At 43.8% G+C, this 20,062-nt stretch overlaps 1 protein-coding gene and 1 long non-coding RNA gene across 5 annotated transcripts in view; one reads left to right on the plus strand and one right to left on the minus strand.

Annotated features, from left to right (window-relative positions):
• AKAP12 (A-kinase anchoring protein 12) overlaps positions 1–20,062 on the plus strand; it is a 112,981-nt gene that overhangs the window by 83,413 nt on the left and 9,506 nt on the right. Inside the window, exons 1-2 of one of the 4 annotated variants that reach the window (XM_061428333.1) lie at positions 15,224–15,555; positions 16,776–16,862. The exons of 1 other annotated variant lie outside the window; for it this stretch is intronic. Coding sequence is in view for 2 of the 3 variants with exons in the window: in XM_061428332.1 (XP_061284316.1) it covers positions 2,806–2,833 (28 nt within the window). In the remaining variant the exon portion in view is untranslated. Of the gene's footprint in view, positions 1–2,621; positions 2,834–14,956; positions 15,109–15,223; positions 15,556–16,775; positions 16,863–20,062 lie in introns of those variants that run through there. 2 more of the 4 variants (XM_061428332.1, XM_061428334.1) reach the window with 2 other exon arrangements.
• On the minus strand, positions 192–1,139 carry LOC133254192 (uncharacterized). Its single transcript, XR_009738594.1, has 2 exons — positions 535–1,139; positions 192–433 (listed from the first exon to the last, which is right to left on the minus strand). It is a non-coding gene; the product is annotated as an uncharacterized LOC133254192 (long non-coding RNA).

Raw genomic sequence — 20,062 nt, forward strand, 5'->3', positions numbered from 1 at the left:
GAAGTTTGGGAAAAACACTTTTTTCCTCCCTAATCATCCATTCATTTAGGATACTGGTAAACGTTTTCCCATCATTTTTGCTTTTTGCTTTGGGTGATGATGTATTCCTCTAAAAATTCTGATGTAACAAAAAGAAGCAAATAAGGAATGGAAGTGATAACCAAAGAAGGTTGCCTGCATTGTACACTTACCTGGGGTCTGATCGTTACTCCATCCAGCTTTTATCCTTATTGATGACTTTTCTCTGTAAATCCAAGACACACAGAGGCTTATCGGGCAGCTGTGCCACACGCCCTGTCCTTGATTACTGTTTGAGGTGGAGATCCAACAAGGACTGTCTGCTAGGAGAGGTGACAGCTTGCCACATGATCTCTTGATTGGCCTCCAGGTTTAAACTGCCTCGTTAAGAATATCAAGTCCGCAGTGTTGGTGTCTTCACCAATGTCATAAAAAGAGAAAAAAAAAAAAAAGGTTCAAGCACCAAAGCTGAATAGCAGTACATTTACCTTTTTAAATGTTTTAAATAGACCTTACGTTTGTGATATTTCTCCATCCCGATGATGTTTCTTCCATCCAGATGATGCCTTCCTGTTGTTAGAATTTGGACTTTTATTTTTATTTATTTCAAAAAATTATTTTTGGCCATACTGCACAGGTACAGGAGGATCTTAGTTCCCTGACCAGGGATGGAACCCATGCCTCCTGCAGTGGAAGCGCCAGGGAAGTCCCAGAATTGGATTTTTAGATAGGAGAGGAGCTGGTGGCACAGCCAAGCAAGGTCAGAATCGACAGATGCACCTAGAAGTTGGACTGTCCTTGAGGTGGCCCCAGGTGATAGTCATCTGCTGCCCCCAGCAGCTGGTGCTGAGAAATGACGAAGCTGAAACCTCAGCTCCCCGGGGAGCCCAGGCTGCTGCACACGTTTTGGAAGCTTGGATGTAGACCACTTATTTCAAGAGGCCAGCAGAGCAGCTCGCAGAGCTGGCTTTCTCCCTTATTTTGCACAACTAAGGGACTCTCCAGGGTTGGGGGTGGGAGGGAGCGGGGATAGATAGATAGGGGCGGGGAGCAGAAGAATGCAGAGCTGCTCCGACCCCTTGGCTACGAGGACTCTGGAGGGACAATAGGCACCAGCAACATTTCACACGCACCAGAGGGACTGTGATTGAAGCAATTTGTGAACCAAAGGGAAGACTCCTAGGGAAGATAAAGGGTTAGGAGGCTGCTCAGTGGCTGTCTCTGGGAATCAGCTCCCAAGACAAGGCGCATCACTGCTGTTCCCAAGCGGACGTTTGTCTAGGCTGGGTGTTCGCGGAAATATAAGGGGGAAGTCGGATCTAGAGAGAGGCAGAAGACGGTTTTTTCAACGAGGTCTGATCGCCGGCAGCGGTGCCGCCTTAACCTTGCTCAGTGCAGGCCTGATATAGTGCGTGGCGCCCCCTCGCGGCCAGAGGGAGCAACGACGTGTCATGCCTGCCTGCCTGTCTGTGCTTTTTGGGTTTTTCTTGATAATTCTGTTCCCCTCCTCCCTCCTCTTTTTCTGTGCCCACTCTGGTCCACCCAAGTCCCCCACCTTTCTCCCTGGCCCTGGAGCAGGGATGAGCAAGATCTTCACTGTACGAAGAAAAAGTAAAACCTACCTTTGGTTTACTTAGAGGGAGAGCCTGTACTAATGGGGTCAGACAGGCAAGGCATGAAGTGATAAAGAGGAAAAGGATGAAAAAAAAAGGGAAACAAACCCCAGGGGACCTAAACGGACCTGTGCTAACAGAAAATTAACATGGGAAATAATGTCAAAATCGTAAGAACCCTCCAACTTGTCACTTATCCTGTGTCTTTATACAGAATAAATCTGAAATTGCATTGAAAAAAAAGATTTTACATATGTAGGGCTGCTTGACAATTTCTGAGTTTTAAATATCGGCTCTGACTGATTTTCATGCTGTGTGTCTGTTAGCTGACTTCTGCCATTAAAAAAAAAAGTAATGTTCAAATATTTAGGTTTTTTTCTTTTTTTTTTAAGTTGCCTTGATTAAGTGTTGAAGACACATGTTCGCCTTGTAACAGCCCTTCTCAAAGAGTTCAGGAAACAAGACAACTGAGGGTTGCCAAGCCCAGATCAGTGCAGTGTGTGTGTGAAGCAGATGGTGAAAATATAAAATACTATAGGTACTAAAAAAGGGAACAGCATTTTTGCACCTCATCAGCCTCTAAACAAACATAAGGATACAGAACACAGTGTGTTTTTTTTTAATGGCGGTAGACTTTAATGTCTTTTTAAAAGTAATATTAAAAAGCTGAGCCACAAAAGTAAATCGGTGCCAGGAATGAAGTAACGGTTTAGATAAAATGCTGCTGACTCTGGTGTTATTCATCCCAGCAACTCTGAAACCCTCCCCGGGTCTCCGCAGAGCCTTACTGACCACGAGCAGAGGCCAGCTACGGGGAGGGTTCCTCTCCTTTAAAGCGAAACACATGACTCGTGAGCGCCGTGCCAAGTCCCCGGAGCGCAGGGAGGGCGGGCCAGCTCCCAGCCCCCCGGCCCGCCGGCCCGGATGGGTGGGTGGATGGAGGGGTGGGTGGGTCCTCGTATAATTAGCCGGGGGAAGGCAGCCTGAGTCCGCTTCTGGCTGCAGCTCCGACGGCGCCTCTGGTTTTCCCTGATCTTCCGAGGGTGGCCTGGCGCTCAGCTCTTTGCTGATCCCAGCGTAGGCTGCGGTGGGGGGCCGCTGGCAAGACGGCTCCGGCCACCCGCCCTAGGAGGTCGAGGCTCGCAGCTCTCTCTGCTCGAAGGTGCGCTGTGGGATGATGCTGGGCGTCCTCACGATCACAGGTAAGGCGGAGGCTGGGTCTGCTGTATATTCTGCCCCCGTGGCAGGTGGAGGAACCTGCCCTTGGCCTGGGGTGGGGATGAGGGGTGGTGCAGGGCAACTGGCTCGACGCACCCTGATGGACCGCTACTTCTCTCGCTGTGCTGACTTTTTGATCCGAAGAGCATTCTCTCTCTGGTTCAGCAGGGCCACGCAAACTCAGGGCTTGCTTCTTGCCCGTGCAGGAATCTTCCTAATGCCCAGGGGAGACCTGTAATGTTTTGTGTGTGTGTGTATGGGATTGCACCTCTCGCCTTGGTGGAGGGAAAGGACAGCCCCACCCGAACTGAAGATGCATGTTGGAGTGGGGTGAATTTGAACATAGATTGTGACAGCCTAACTGCCCGCTATAGTCATGAAAAAAAAAAAAATTCTTGTTGAGAAATTGCAATATTTGGCATATTGACCTGCTTATTAGAACTTTCAATGAAGGATCATTTAGGGGACTACAATGTTAGCTGTGGTTTATGTGGTGGTTTCAATAAAGCCATAGTTACTATAAAATTAGTGACTAACATAAGCTTGCTTTCTAGAAATCTGGCTGTGAATGTGAATGATAATATATCATAGCCATCTCTAGCAAATAAGTTACAGATATCAAACTTTTGGAATGTACTCAGGACTCTTCTAACTTGTCATTTGATCTTTTCATGCAATTTATACTGTAGCTTCAGTCCTTAGGAATTTACTTGTTTCCTCCCCCTTTCTGCCTTTTCTCCCCTCATCAAAAATTAAACTCCATCTGCTAATTTAGGTTTATAATATCAGCTCCTCTCTAAACATTTGAGATCATTGCTCTCCAAATAAATGTTTTCTTAAAAGCGCAGTGTAGCATTTCTAAGACTTAAAATTTTTCTCAATGTAATTGCCTCTGCAAAGCCTTCTTCCTCCTCTGGAATTTGAAATGAATGTGAAAGTTTAGTGAAACAAAAAATACCTTTCACTTCCTATAGATTAACTTGTTTACTTTGAGATTTCCTTAACATTCCTTCCCCAAGTTAACTCAGCTAGCCTTTTTACACTTTAACTTGTGTGAAAATTTACCTGATGCCTAAAAAACCTTTTTTAAATTATTAGACTATACAACATTTGAAAATAAAAAAATACAAAATTCATTTTTTTCCAGATCATTAAGTTTTCTGTGAATGAGATATAAAAATGCTCAACCCTGGGTAGGCTGCCTGGGAGTGTGGTTTGTGGGGTGTCACCGCTGGAGGTGGGGTTTCTATGATGATGACTTTTTCTGAGTGCCTTTTGTGTTTAGTACCATCTTTATCATTCACTATTTGATGAGTTTATCACATGCTAAGTTTCTTATGGGGAAGAAATGTCCTTTTTAGCAAAAATTGAGTTCACCAACTTGGTATGCTTGTGAAGTGAAAGTCATTCAGTCTTGTCCGACTCTTTGTGACCCATGGACTGTAGCGCACCAGGCTTCTCTGTCCATGGAATTCTCCAGGCAGGAATACTGGAGTGGGTGATACTTGAGGCGACTTTAAAAAATTGGTTCAGATAATCCTAATGGAATGCTCCTAATGGAATGCTAAATGTTGGAAGGACTGTCTCATTTTTAGAGTAACTTTAGGTAGCTGGGTTGATTGCTTCCTGAGTTACTTTTATTACAATGTTGATATGAAGGATGTGACAAATTATGGTACTTTTTCCTGGTTAAAACAAAGTATGCAGAAAATATTAAACTCCAAAGCTTTAATCAAAACAAATAACCATTTTATAGTAGAAGTGAAAATTAAAAAGGAATTTTAGCTGTCTTCTTAAAAATAACTTTATTTACTTATTTATTTATTTTTGGCAGTGCTGGGTCTTCCTTGCTGTGATGGCTTGGATTTTCTCTAGTTGGGGCGAGTAGGGGCTACTCTTGGGTTGCGGTGTGCGGGCTTTTCAGTTCAGTAGCATCTCTTTTTGTGTGGGTCCCGGGCTCTAGAGCACAGGCTCAATAGTTGTGGCACACAGGCTTAGTTGCTCCTTGGCTTGTGGGATCTTCCCGGATCAGGGATGGAACCCATGTCACCTGCCTTGGCAGGCAGATTCTTTATCACCAAGCCACCAGGGAAGTCCCGCCCCCTTATTTTTTTTCCCTCTGCAAGTTATTTTACCGAGGAAGATTTGCAATCAATATTCTTTAAATAGCTGGTCAGAATCTTGAAAAGCAATGTAGACTTTTAAAATTAGCATTCAGGATTGATTGACTAGCAAAAGGTTTCTTGTCACTTAGGCACTGCTCATTTAAATAATGTAGGAGAAAGTTACTCTTGGCTTCTTTAGTGAGAAGGCCTTAACATAAGAATGTATTTCAGTTTCACAATTAATAGTAATTGGGCAGGGTTGATGACATTTTTAATAGGAATTGGACAGGTTTGATGACATTTTTGTAGAACTGCTTAGGAATGAGTTTTCATTTTGTAAAGGAGGGGAAAGCTGTCACCTAATACTGACCATTATTGTCCCCTCCCCAGACCTTGTGCACCCCCCTCCTGAAATGAATACAACAAACTTTGAAGCAGGAGATGATTGATTATTCACATCACATGCTCTTGCCTTTCCTGAAGTCTTTCCCTCACATTGTGTTAGCAGTGGCCTTGGTTTAAAAAAGTAGAAAATAGAGGCCTCCCTGGGGGTCAAGTGGTTACCACTCCGCGCTCCCAAGGCAAGGGGCATGGGTTCCAGCCCTGGTCAGGAAACTAAGATCCCACTTGCCATGTGGCATGACCAAGAAAATGAAGTAATTAGCCTCCAATTAAAATAAATAAGTTTATATTAAAAAATACTAGGAAATAAGTAATTGAATGTGACGATGATGAGAGAGGTATCATCTTTCCACCCATATATCAGTGATATGGTAGCAAAAAAAAAAAGACTGTTTTGAATTAGGAAAATATCTTTCCTGTTTTCCCTAACTTACACACATTATTGAGACTAAATGAAGAATATGAGGAATTAAGGCAACAGTATTCTTGATCTCTAAAGTAGAGTGGGAAGACTCCTCCCGTATCACGCCAGTTCTCGATTATTGATAATACATATCTTTATGCAAATCATTTTATAGGATTAAAAAAATACCCGCCCCCCCCCCCCCCCACACACACACACATGGCTGCTTCTCTCTGCCAAGGGACTTGTGAGACATGAAATTAATTACCTCACAACTCTGGCTCAGTAACTGCCTTGTACCGAGTACCCACTCTAGTGGCTTATCATTGTTTCCCACAATAATCCTGCAAAAGGTGATTACCTATAATCCCCTTTTTATTATGAAACCTCATTTTCTCTTGGTGTTCCCAGCTACTAAGAAGCACAGCTGTGGAGTCATTTATAAAGGACCTCTTCCTCTCGTAAAGGATGATACTGGTTTTGTGATGCACACAATTTCACACGCCAGCTCAGATGTAAAAGGGACCAGGGAATGTCAGTATCCAAGTCTGTATGCTCCTATACTGGCCTTTGCTTCTCTGAGTTTTAAACCCAGTTACACATCTCCTGGAGGCTTTTTTGGTTGATGAGCATTAGAACAAGGGGAGTTGGTTTGGTGTGTAAGATATAAGGGATGGATTTAGAATGTGGAGAATTCCTGGAGAAATTCCAGGACAATGCTGCAAATCGTGGGGGAAAGCTAACCAGTTCCAGATGTCACAGCAAGCAGTCCTGAAGTGCTCGGGGACTGCAAAGAGCTGGTTGTACTAAACAAAACAAAAAAAAATTGATGTTATAACTGTATTCGAGATGCACTTTTCCTCTGATAAACAGTTAAGTTTGGATAAAAACATTAACATTTTGTAATCTATAATATGACACATTCCTTAAAAGTTTTTTTTTCTTCTAAACCTCTGAAGTAAAAGAAAATAAGTCATATTTTCATCACTTAATCACTGAGTATTTGGAAGAGTAAGAAAAGAAAGTCGATCCTGCAGATTTTGGACTCACAACTGGTTCTTGCATTTTCTGGAGACTGGGGTGGGAAGTGTCTGTGTGGGGATTAGGGCAGGGGACTGGATCTTTAAACCTTTGGGATCAGGGACCCTTTGAATCTTGAGAGGTGGGGGATTATATTTTTACAAGAAAAATGTATATAGACCTCTTGTGAGTGATTTTACAAATTGGGATTGACTGGGTATTTATCAGCAGATAAACAGAGTTTGGTAGAAGATGACACCAAAATAGGAAAAGCTTTGACAATTCTCTGCCAAAGTTGAATTTCTATCCAGGAAATACTTTCAAATTTGGGTTTCTTTTGACATTACTGAAGATACAACTATTCATATATTTTGAAGTTTATTTCACTTTACTAATGTTCAGTCGCCTTTTCTTTTAAGCCTTGGAAGGGTTTATTAAACTGTTCAAACTATTAAGCAACTCAGATTATTATTGTCACAGATTTGAGGTATTGTCCTATAAAGTAGTAACTGAGGCTAGCTTACACTTTTAAAAATTAAAATGCAGCGGCAGAAGGGTGCACGACCAGCTGCCACTTTTCTTCTCTGTTTCACTTTCCACACTGTTTTCTTTAAGGGGATCTTTCATGCGTCTCAGAAAAACCTAGCAACAAACAAAAAGCTTACTCGAGTCTTTGTTTTGACAAGACAGCTTCAGAAACTGTACCATCACTTCACCTGGGACCTCCCTTTATCCTTCCTGCATCTATAAAGCTATACATTCACCCTAAGGAAGCTTCTTCTAGGTCATATGCAGAGGTGTCTCAGACAGGAAAGAATCTGCCTGCAATGCAGAGTATGCAGGTTCGATCCCTGGGTTGGGAAGATCCCCAGAAGGAAATGACAACCCACTTGCGTATTCTTGCCTGGAGAATCCCATGGACAGAGGAGCCTAGTGAGCTACAGTCTATGGGGTCACAAAGAGTCAGACATGATTGAGCGACTAACACTTTCAAGTGAGTTAAAGCACTTTCTACATCATTTTTTAAATCATCTTTTTCTTTTCCAAGTAACGTTTCCAGCATATTGACACTGTCTCACGAAGACATATGACTAGAATCTTCTCCCAGGAAAGAAGAATAGAAATATTTTATTTTTATGCCAATGTTTACTTAAGAAGCAAGACTTGTATGATGTTGCTTCCCCAAGTGGCTTTAGTGGAAAAACATGTTGACACACACCACGTAACTGGTAAGACTGTGTTTAGCGTGCTGCTGGTCAGTGTGGATCAGGAAGGACTGTAATCTTTCCTCACCCTTTGAAGTGACTGGGCTGGGACCACTGACGAGCAGGACTGCATGAAGATGAAAGTATCTCCCAGTCCTGCCTCCCAGAGCCCTTCCCCATTGACACTCGGACCAACTCCTTTCCCCAACCTTTTGACCATCTTTGATGCCCGATGACAATGTGGAGTTTCTAGGCGAACCATAGCATCACCGAATATGTGAGCACCTTGTTTGGGTTTTATGGAGATTCAGGAGACTTTCAGTATTAATAGCAGCATTCTGCAAAATGGCTGGATAATTCAGTGTTCCACAGAAGGGACAGTTATGCATTGTATCAGAAAGGCTCAGCCTAAAACCAGTTATCCTGTGGAAGGACTTTTTGGGTGCCAAGAAAGTACATTTCCAAATCAGTGGTGCTTAGATAATCAAGCTTTTTTGATTTTCCTCTTCCTATCCCATTGGACAAATCTAAAGGCAGACCGTAATTCCATAGGGAGCTGATGTCAAATTAGAGCAGGGGAGGACTTCCCTGGTGGCCTAGGGGTTAAGGATCTGCCTGCCAATGCAGGGGAAACGGCTTCGATCCCTGATCCAGAAAGATCCCATGTGCTATGGAGCGACTAAGCCCCAGTGCCACAACTACTGAAGCCCGAGCACCTAGAGCTGGGGCTCTGCAACCAGAGAAAGCCAGTGCCCAGTAAGGAAGACCCAGTGCAACCAAAAAATAAATTCGAAAAAATTCGAGCAGAGCAGATTTTGGAGTCATTTAACAGTGAATATATTAATGGGGGGGGGGGGCGGGGAAGGACTTGTGTTAATAAAATGCTCATTAGTGTGGTCGAGAGTAGATTCTGCCATGCTCTGTCCAAATAGGTGGACACTGGGTCTTTCCTGGAAGCTGCCACCGCTCCCGCCCCCATCACAATCTGCCTCCTGTCATTTGGCAGCTTCCCTGACTCCCAAGAGCAAAGCTGCTGGCTTGGTCCCTTCTCTCTGCCACCCCACATTTTTGGGCTATTCTTTTACGTGTGTAACAGCCACCTGGTTTGCTGACCAAGCTAAGATCTTGGAACTCACTCAGAACCTGCATGCAGACTAGAGGTGTTTCTCATAGAAACACCTTTGAGGAGCTATCTGCTAACCACGAACTGGAAGGTGGGCGTGATGTTTGACAGTCTCCCAACCTCCACCTTTAGCCTGAACCTGGGAAATGTGAGGTGATGCTGCTGGATACTGTGTAGATTTGGGGGCTGGGAAAGCAGGGAGGGTGAGGAAGGAAGGTCCACACAGGAAGAAAGGCTTGGTCACATATGATCCTTCACTTGGTCCAAAATGGGGTAGAAAGATCTAGATCTTTTCATGGTGCAAATAAAAAGAACAGGTAGGGAACTAATTCAGAATGCCCCTCGAAGTCCTTGTGTTGGGCGTCAAAGAGATAAAAACAGGTGCGATGTGGCATTCGACTTCACAGAACTTTAAAGAGCAGCTGAACTTGATGTATTGATGGTTTCCATAGCATCTTGTGGTCCTGAAGGTCTAGGAATGTCTCAAGGCTTCCGGTTCTGGAGAGCTGAAGACTGCTCACACTACCCTCTTCTGTTCAAAAGCTCCTTCCTGGGTTTGGACAATGACTTTATACCCATGAGTACAATAAGGAAAAATGGAACCAACAGAAATTGTCTAAAAACAAGGAGACATAAAAATGCAACCATTTGAAGACTATTAAATAATTGATCCAGAAGAAGACACAGATATTAATAGCGATTATCACTGGACATTCCCTCGTGGCTCAGATAATGAGCCACCATCCCCTGGTGGTAAAGAATCTGCCTGCAATGCAGGAGACCCGGATTCGATCCCTGGTCAGGAAGATCCCCTGGAGAAGGGAATGGCAACCCACTCCAGTATTCTCACCTGGATAATTCCATGGACTCGGGAGCCTGGCGGGTTTCAGTCTGTGGGGTTGCGAAGAGTCAGACACGACTGAGCAACTAACACTTTCAACAGTTACTGCTGGACATTGTCTTATGGATGTTACTCCCAATTTTCTGTATTTTTAAATCTTCAGCAATTTATATAGATGATTGTTGGAATTGGTAAAAGTAATTAAAACTTCTGAGGAAAACAAAGCAAAAAAAAAAGCCATTCTAATGGCTTTTGTTTTATTTTTATTAGAGACAGCCAACTGATGTGTTACCCTCCTAACTAGCCTTTTCAGGGAGTAGTTCAGGGCACCCATGTTATAGGTGAGGACGCTGAGGACAGACACTTCAAGAATTGTGCCCAAGGACCCAGTGCTAGGAAGTGGTGCAGCTAAAATGGAAACACCAGTCTGCTCCAGAACTTCTGGCCTTTGATCTCCTTCCTTTCTACCTGAATTCTGTCTCTTCTTTGAGAGGTGGGAGAAGAATTTGGCGGTTACTTAATCATTGATAAAAATCTGTATTACGGTATATCGCGTGAGGCAGAGCCGGGAGTGTGAACCATTACCCTCTCCATTTTTGTTTTATTTTTATTAGTCATCTGCACTTGTTTAGTCTTCTGAGTGTTTAAAACAACTTAGAGAAAGTAACAAAATTAAAAATAGTTCAGGGCACGTCATGTACCTTTTACCTAAATTCACCTCTTAACATTTTGTCTCATTTGCTTCATTATTTACTCTTTTCGTCTATGTTGGAAAACAAAATAAAGAAAAAATTGCATACAGCGGCTTCCCTGGCTCAGTGGTAAAGAATCCACCTGCCAACGCAGGGAACATGAGTTTGATCCCTGATCTGAGAGAATCTCACATGCCTTGGAGCGACTCAGGCTGCAAGCCATAACTATTGAGCCTGTGCTCTGGAGCCTGGGAGCCACAACTCCTGAAGTTTGCACAGCCTAGAGCCTGGGCTTCGAGACAAGAGAAACCACCACAAAGAAAAGCCCTCACAGCAACTAGAGAGAGGTTTTCGCAGCAATGAAGACCCAGCAAACCAAAAATAAAAACAAAACCAAACAGCATACAAGGACTTCCCTGGTATTCCAGTGTTTAACACCCTGAGCTCCCAACACAGGTGGCCCAGGTTCGATCCCTGGTCAGGGAACTAGATCCCATACGCCACAACTAAGGATCCCACATGCTGCAACCAAGACCCAGAGCAGCCAGATAAATATTTTTCTTAAAGCAGCATCCAGGTTCCTGTTAAGTCTTACGTAGGTATGAGGTGTGAAGCTTTCTGAACCATTTGAGAGTAAGTTACACACAGCACAGTTCTTCACTTCCAAATGCTTCAGTGCGTATTCCCTAAGAATAGAGATATTTCCTGTAGTAACCCTAATACCATTATCAATGTCAGATATTTGCATTGTCACAAGACTCACATAGTCTGCCAATCTTGTCAGTTATTTAATAATGTCCCCTTTAGCATTACAAGACCCAGCCTCAGGTATGATGTCAACATCTCTTTGGCCTCTTTTAATCTGGAACATTTGTGTAGCCTTTGTCTTTTAGATATTGACATGTTCAAAGCATGTAGTTCTCCCGTTTCTATCACCCGCATTTTGTGTGTGTTTTCTGTTAATTGAATTTAGGTTGTGCATCCTTCGCCACACGTGACATTGTGTCTTCCTCAGGGTATTGTAGACAGTGTCCATCTGTTCCTCATAGGTTGATGTTAAGTTGTCTGATTTCTCCATCCTTTCAACTATTAGGCATGTAAATATCCTAACTCCCCCTCCCCCCCATTTAGCTCCCACTGATTCTTCCTTTATCCAGTCTTTACCTTGACAAAGTGACAAAATGATGGTCAGGTGATCTTTTTTTTTTTTTTTTAATTGAAGTAGAGTTGATGTACAAGATGACATAAGTTACAGGCATGCTCAGGTGATCTTTTGAACCATTATCTGGGTCAGAAGAGTCAGTAGGATATATGTGTTCTTTCTTATTTTAAACTATGACAGTAACCATGAAAAAAACTGCTTATTATTCTGAAATAGAATTTGAACTGCTGTCCACATCAGACATACAGCAGTAGTTTCTTTAGATGTTCAGTTCAGTTCAGTCGCTCAGTCAGGTCCAACTCTTCACAACCCCATGAATCACAGCACGCCAGGCCTCCCTGTCTATCACCAACTCCTGGAGTTCACTGAAACTCAAGTCCATTGAGTCGGTGATGCCGTCCAGCCACCTCATCCTCTGTCGTCCCCTTCTCCTCCTGCCCCCAATCCCTCCCAGCATCAGAGTCTTTTCCAATGAGTCAACTCTTCTCATGAGGTAGCCAGAGTATTGGAGTTTCAGCTTTAGCATCAGTCCTTCCAATGAACACCCAGGACTGATCTCCTTCAGAATGGACTGGTTGGATCTCCTTGCAGTCCAAGGGACTCTCAAGAGTCTTCTCCAACACCACAGTTCAAAAGCATCAATTCTTCAGCGCTCAGCTTTCTTCATAGTCCAACTCTCACATCCATTCATGACCACTGGAAAAACCATAGCCTTGACTAGACAGACCTTTGTTGGCATGTCTAAATACTTTTTCTTATCATAAGTGGCATCTATAAATTATAACACTTATAATGACATATGGAGAATAAGAATTTTAATGCTTTGAAAGTTCATGGGGTTTATTTTTCTTTTAGAAAGACTAAATAAATAAACAAAAAACAAACTCTGGGGACTTCCCTAGTGGTCCAGCGGCTAAGACTCCATGTTCCCAATGCAGGGGACCCAGGTTTAATCCTTGGTCAAGGAACTTGATCCCACATGCTGAAACTGAGTTTTCAGGCCAAAACTAAAAAGAAAAAAATTAAAGACAAACTTCATTATTTTGTAAAAAATAATAAATAAATAATATTTTATATTATTGTTGTAATATATACAGTACATATTTTTTACAATAATATTGTAAAAAATAATAATAATTTCTTAGAGCAGTCTTAGGTTCACAGCAGTGATGAGTGGAAAGTACAGAGGGTATCTGTACACTCCTTATCCCCCACCCAAGCATAGTCCCTCCCATTATCAACATCCCTCACCAGAGTGGGGCATTTGTTCCCATCCTCGGCCTGCTTGGCATCATCATAACCCAGAGTCCTTCGTTTACATTAGGTTCTCTCTTGGTGTGTACATTCTGTGGGTTTGAACAAATATATGATGAAGTGTATCTACCATTGGAGTATCATGCAGAACAGTTTCACTGTCCTAAGAAAGTCCTCTGTGCTCTGCCTGTTCATCCCACCCTCCTCCCCACCTCTGGCAGCACTGATCTTTTTCTTGTCTCCACAAATGGGCCTTTCCCAGAATGTCACACAGTTGGAATTGTGCAGTGTGTAGCCTTTTCAGATTGGCTTCTTTCACCTAGTTATATGCACTTATTAAGGTTCCTCCATGTCTTCATTTGCTAGCTCATTTGCTATTCAGCTCGTTAGTGCTGAATAATATTTTATTGCCTGGATATACTAGCTTATTTATCCATTTACTTAATGAAGAACATCCTGGTTGCTTCCAGGTTTTTGCAGTTAGGAATAAAGCTGCTAGAAATGCCCACCGGTAGGTTCTTGTATGAACATGGTTGCAACTCATACCAAATGTGGATATGAGTAAATACCAAGGATAGTTGGGTAAATACCAAGAAGCAGGATTTCTGGATCAAATGGTAAGAGCATGTTTAATTTTGCAAGACACTGCCCCGCTGTCTTCCAAACTGGCTGTACCGTTTTGCATTTCCCACACCATTTCTGAAGTCAGTTTATTCCCCTGTAAACCAGTTGGTCTTTTCCAGTGAGTCGGCTCTTCATATCAGGTGGCCAAAGCACGGAAAAGATTGAGGGCAGGAGGAGAAGGGGGCAGCAGAGGATGAGATGGTTAGATAGCATCACCACCTCAGTGGACATGAATTTGAACAAACTCCAGCAGACAGTGAAGGACAAGGAAGCCTGGCATGCTGCAGTCCATGGGGTCACTGAGTGGAACACAATTTAGCCACTGAACAAACAAAACCATTTGGAGGGATCAGGTGACCTCTACCTTTCAGCTCTAAGGCTTTATGATTGGAAATGATAGCTTGGCAATAGGAACCTGCGCGAGGTCCTCACTTTTGATTTTAATACTCAGCAAATTAAAGCACTTACCACCAAAGCAGAGATATTACTCTGCCAACAAAGGCCCATCTTGTCAAGGCTATGGTTTTTCCAGTAGTCATGTATGGATGTGAGAGGTGGACTGTGAAGAAAGCTGAGTGCCGAAGAATTGATGCTTTTGAACTGTGGTGTTGGAGAAGACTCTTGACAGTCCCTTGGACTGCAAGGAGATCCAACCAGTCTATCCTAAAGGAGATCAGTCCTGGGTGTTCATTGGAAGGACTGATGCTGCAGCTAAACTCCAATCCTTTGGCCACCTGATTCGAAGAGCTGACTCATTTTTAAAGACTCTGATGCTGGGAAAGATTGAGGGCAGGAAGAGAAGGGGACAATAGAGGAAGAGATGGTTAGATGGCATCACTGACTCAATGGACATGAGTTTGGGTAAATTCTGGGAGTTGGTGATGCACAGCGAGGCCTGGCGTTCTGTGGTCCATGGGGTCGTGAAGAGTCGGACACGACTGAGCGACTGAACTGAACCACCAAACCAACCCATGCAGGGATGCCTGTCACACCCCAGGCCTCTGTTAGGCAGTGTGGGTTTTGTATCAACTACTGGAAGGCATATAGTATGGATAAGAGAGAGGGGTGGTTCAGGAATGCAGCGGCAGTGAGGTTTGGGCGCCTCTGGCTGGGGAGATCTGGCGGGTTTTCGGTGTGTGTGCTTGAGTTTGTTTTGAGTGTGTTTAGATTGGAGGAGGGATCCCCGGTGTGGGTGATAGTCGGGGGTTGGGGTGGCCTCTCGCAGGCTGGCGAGGAGGCTGCGCCCTCTGTGACGCGCGAGGTGGCCCCCAGGGGGCGCCCTCGTCAGCGGCGGGGCCTGGGGTCGGCCGCCAGTCTCCATCCAGCGATGGGGCAGCCGGGGGCAGACGGCTGGGCCTCCGGGGCCTCTGTCGGCCTGCCCCTGCCTGCCAGCGGCGCGCGCCATGCCCTGGTGGAACAGCCTCTGCTGTGAGTAGCGCGCGCCCCGCGCCCCCAGTGGCGGTTCGCCCGGCGTCCAGCGGGCGGGATCACGTGGAGCGCCCTGCGACGGGACGGTTAGAGGGGTGTGTGGGTTTCCAGCCTTCCTCTTTGCTTCGATCAAACCGCTGACCCGGGAGTGCGCAGTGGTGGTTGTGGAGGGAGTGGTGTTAGGAAGGGACACCCCAGGATGCCTGCATGCCCAGGGCTACAGAACCATCTTCTCGGCTCCATTGGGTTTGCCGAGGCCCCCGAGGGGCAAGGCTTCCCCCTGGGGCCGGTGGAACAGGCGCCCAAACCCTCCGCTCCCACAGCCAGCGCCTAAATTGGAGAGTGAAAAATAACCCCAGCGTGAGGGAGGTCCCAGGCTGCAGGTTGCTTCTTGCCAGAAAGGGGCACCTCCCGGAACACAAGGACAGAGAAGAAATGGTGGTGAAGGTTGGGATAAAGACTGTGCGGCGTGGGGTCCCCTGGGAAGGTCCTTGTCTGGGAGGTGGGCGGGAGGCGAAGTAGAAAAGGATATAGGCCTCCCCTCCAAAACAAATCACAAGTTGCCCCCACTGGAGAGCCCAGAGGCAGCTGAGCGAACCTGGGGGTGCTGAACAGGATGGAAGGGGCCTTGCTTGCCACTTGGGCTGCTGCACGTGGAGTGATGGCCAAGAAATACCAAAGGAGCTTGTGAAAATGGATCTAGGTTTCACTCCCAGTTGAGTGGGCAGCCACGTGGTCACACGTGGTTTGAGTCTGGTTCCAGACCTCTGAATTGCAAGCCTGAGATCAAAGTTGGAATATAGTTGATTTACAATGTTGTGTTGGTTTCAGGTGTACAGCAAAGCAAATCATTTACACATATATGTATCCAATAAAAATTTTTTTCAAGTTGGCTAATGTGTTAGAACATAATTGAAGCCTTGGCTGGCAGGCTAGGTAGTTTAGATTATCCTGTAGGTCCTGGAATCCTTAGGAAATTTTGAAACCTTACCTTCTTGATGTGATCAGAGCAGGGTAGTTTAGGGAATGGGGCCTCTCTGTAAGGACTGTACAGGTCCAGCTGGGGCGGAAGGCAAGTGGAGTTGGGTTTGTCCAGCCTTGTGCAGAAAGCACAGAGGTACCATCTGGGTCCGCAGGGGCCCTGCCCAATCTGGAAGATTGTTCTGACAATAGTAGTTCCTAGGATCACTTAGGTCAAAAGAGACTGCAGACCAGGTAGGATTTTTAAAAATTTCCTGTGATCCTAAAGACTCTTCTATTTTACTGGGTTTCAGCCATATATCACTCTAACAAGAACATGTGAATATTGCTAGGCTATAACAGAACCTTCAATAGGATTTTGTTCTGCCAGTTGGCTGCTGTTCTTCTTTGCCTCCCCAAGTTTTGACTGTAAACATTCCAGTCATCCCAGAGTTTTATAAGAAGTGTTTCGGATTGAAATGCAGATTAGAAGCATAGAGTGGGGAAGTAGGGCAGAAATGATGCGTATAACACCTGCTGCCTCCCACTTTGTTAGCAGAGTGTCTCTGCCTTTTTTAATGGTTTCTGGAGAGGTTAGTTAATAAGTATTTTTACCTCTTGCTGGCAGGAAAGTTATATGTGCATGCGTTGCTAGTAAAATTATAGTAGAATAGAGTTGATTGTTGGGATTTGATTTTTTCCTCCAGTATATTTCCAGTGATACCATCCACCTTTTAAAAAAAGAAGGTCACATCTCTTGTGTTGCATTCAAAGCGTTTGCAGAAAGTTCTCTTGTGAGTATGCTTTTATAATTGGGAAAATTTGTATAGTAGTTCATGGAAATCTACTTAACTTCAAGAATTTTTAAACTTAAGAGCTGGTTTATAATAGGAACAAATGAAAACTTAGAGCATTTTCTTCTTATTTCAGAAAATTATACATACTTTTAAAAAAATAATGGGGAGAGAGTGTTCCTAGAAGATTCTGACTTAAAAGAATGTCAGAGCTGGGTACACGGGACAGTCTGTCACATATGTCTGGATTTTTCTCTCTCTTGGGATATTTGCCTCAATATTTAATGTGGGCTGTAATTTTTCCTTTATTTATAAAATCTAAAGTTGGTCACCAATGTGTATTTCCAAGTGATTTTTTATCACCCAGGGAGCTTTCCCCCCCCCAATTTATTTATGAAAAAATTTTAAGGTATTATAATTAACATTTACCATCTTGCCTAATCATACCTCCATCCCTCCATCCATTCATGAATCCATCCTTTTTTAAAAAAATAATTTATTTATTTATTGGGTCTTCTTTGATGCGTGGGCTTTTCTCTAGTTGCAGCAAGTGGGGGCTATTCTCTAGTTGTGGTGCATGGGCTTCTTATTGTGGTGGCTTCTTTTGTTATGGAGCATGGGCTCCAGGGCACGCAGGCTTCAGTAGTTGAGGTTCCAGGGCTCCACAGTTGCAGTTCCCAGGCTCTAGAGCACACTCAATAGTTGAGGCACATGGGCTTGATTGCTCCATGGCCTGTGGGCTGTTCCCAAACCAGGGATCAAACCTGTGTCTCCTGCACTGGCAGGCAGATTCTTTACCCCTGAGCCCCAGGGAAACCCGCAGCTTACTTCTTTTTTATGCATTTCAAAGTAAGTTGCAGGTATCTGTATGCTTCACTCCTGAACACTTCAAGTATGCATGTCATTAACAAGAGTTTAGGATTTGTTTCTTATCTACCCTTTAAGGAAAGGGTAACTACCCTTTAAGAAGAGCACTTGAAATTAATCAAATTCATTTGTCTTCCTAAAATGTCTATCTAAAATGTTCAGTTTGGGGAGTTCCCTGGTAGCCTAGAGGTTGGGATTCAGGCTTTCATTGCCTTGGCCTAGGTTCAGTACCTGGTTGGGGAACTGAGATCCTGCCTGCGTGGTGCAGCAAAAAAAAAAAAAAAAAATTAATAGTTAGATGTTCAGTTCGGTTTTATTTTATTTTATTTTTTTTAATGCTGCTTTAGATTCTGACTGATATCAGTGAGAAAAAAGTGAGAATTGCCTGATACTCAAAACTCTTACAGAGACAACCGCAGCACTCTCACAAGGCCCCACCCACCTCTGTCGCACATGGTTAGCTAGAGCACCTCCTCGGTATCTCTCCTTCCTCTCAGCAGAAGCAGCAGCCCAGATGATCAGGGCTGCAATCATTATCTGGGACTATCCAAAAAACCTGGTCATGTTAGAAAAGAAAAAGCAAGGGGAAAAAAGAAGGGTAAGGTGTGTGCGGGCATGTGTGCTTAGTCACAAAGTCGTGTCCTCCCACTCTTTGCAACCCCATGGACTGTAGCCCACCAGGCTTCTCTGTCCATGGAATTTTCCAGGCAAGAATACTGGAATGGGTTGCCACTTCCTTCTCCAGGGGATCTTCCCAACCCAAGGATCGAACCCAGGTCTCCCGCACTGCAGGCCAATTCTTTACCAGCTGAGTTACCCGGAAAGCCCCTAGGGTATAGCACATATGGCACAGTATAAAGCATGTTCAAACACGACTCTGGTCTTTACTTGGGTGGTTCTTAGGACAGTTTTTCACTGAACTTTCTAGGCTTCACTTTGAAAGTCAAACCCAATAAATACTCTGATGGAAATTTGTAGACATAGGTTAGTAATATTTCACATAAAGAATAAAATTTTCATGGAAAAATAAGATGTTGTAAATTGGATGATGGATTTGGAGATGCAAATTGTTCCTGTATTTCCAAAGAATTTCTGTATTTCAAGTATTTATTGCTGTGTTCCAAGCACTGGTATCTAAACTGGTTAAATATATTGTTACAACATTATTAGGACCTTTTTGTGTGTCAATTTTAATTGACATTCAGTTCAGTTGCTTAGCTGTGTCCGACTCTTTGCGACCCCATGGACCAAAGCACACCAGGCTTCCCTGTCCTTCACCATCTCCCAGAGCACAAACTCATATCCATTGAGTCAGTGATACCATCTAACCATCTCATCCTCTGTTGTCCCCTTCTCCTCCTGCCTTCAATCTTTCCCAGCATCAGGATCTTTTCCAGTGAGTCAGCTCTTCACATCAAGTGGCCAAAGTATTGGAGCTTCAGCTTCAGCATGAGTCTTTCCAATGAATATTCAGGATGGATTTCCTTTAGGATGGACTGGTTGGATCTCCTTGCAGTCCAAGGGACTGTCAAGAGTCTTCTCCAACACCACAGTTAAAAGCATCAGTTCTTCAGTGCTCATCTTTCTTTATAGTCTAACTCTCACATCCATACATGACTACTGGAAAAACCATAGCTTTGACTAGATGGACCTTTGTTGGCAAAGTAATGTCTCTGCTTTTTAATATGTAGTCTAGGGTCATAGCTTTTCTTCCAAGGAGCGAGCATCTCTTAATTTCATGGCTGCAGTCACCATCTGCAGTGATTTTTGAGGCCCCCCCCCCAAAAAAAAATAAAGTAGTACTAAGTAGAAAAGCAAACAATAGCAATACTAAGTAGAAAATTTTTAAAATTTGGACAAGTAAAACTAAAGTATATTACATGCTAATCCTCCAGAAGTCATATGTGAACGGTGTGTGTGTGTGTGTGTGAGAGAGAGAGAGACAGAGTTTTTAAACCAAAGTGGGGTCGTAGTATATAGACTGTTTGGTAGCCTGTTTTTCTTTATCAGTAAGAATTTCTACCCTTTCATTTCAGTTCATTTCGGTAAAAATGCATCGCCTCGAATCTCAAATCATTCTCCCAAGAAGATCCAGGAGTGTCACTGAGCTGACTTGCTCTAGCTAACAAATATCCAACTGAAGTCCATGCCTGGCATCTCTGGTTGTTAGGTTTCTTAATTTTTTAGATTTAGCACATCCCACCCTTTATTAAATCTCATTGACTAGCTTCTTTAACACTCAACGTTTTAGAATATAAACCTACAGAAAATATAGAATAAGCACCCCTATACACATGACCAAAGTCACCATTCACTGATGTTTTATCTCATGC

The sequence above is a fragment of the Bos javanicus genome, chromosome 9 (assembly GCF_032452875.1).
Source record: "Bos javanicus breed banteng chromosome 9, ARS-OSU_banteng_1.0, whole genome shotgun sequence".
NCBI classification, from domain to species: Eukaryota; Metazoa; Chordata; class Mammalia; order Artiodactyla; family Bovidae; genus Bos; species Bos javanicus.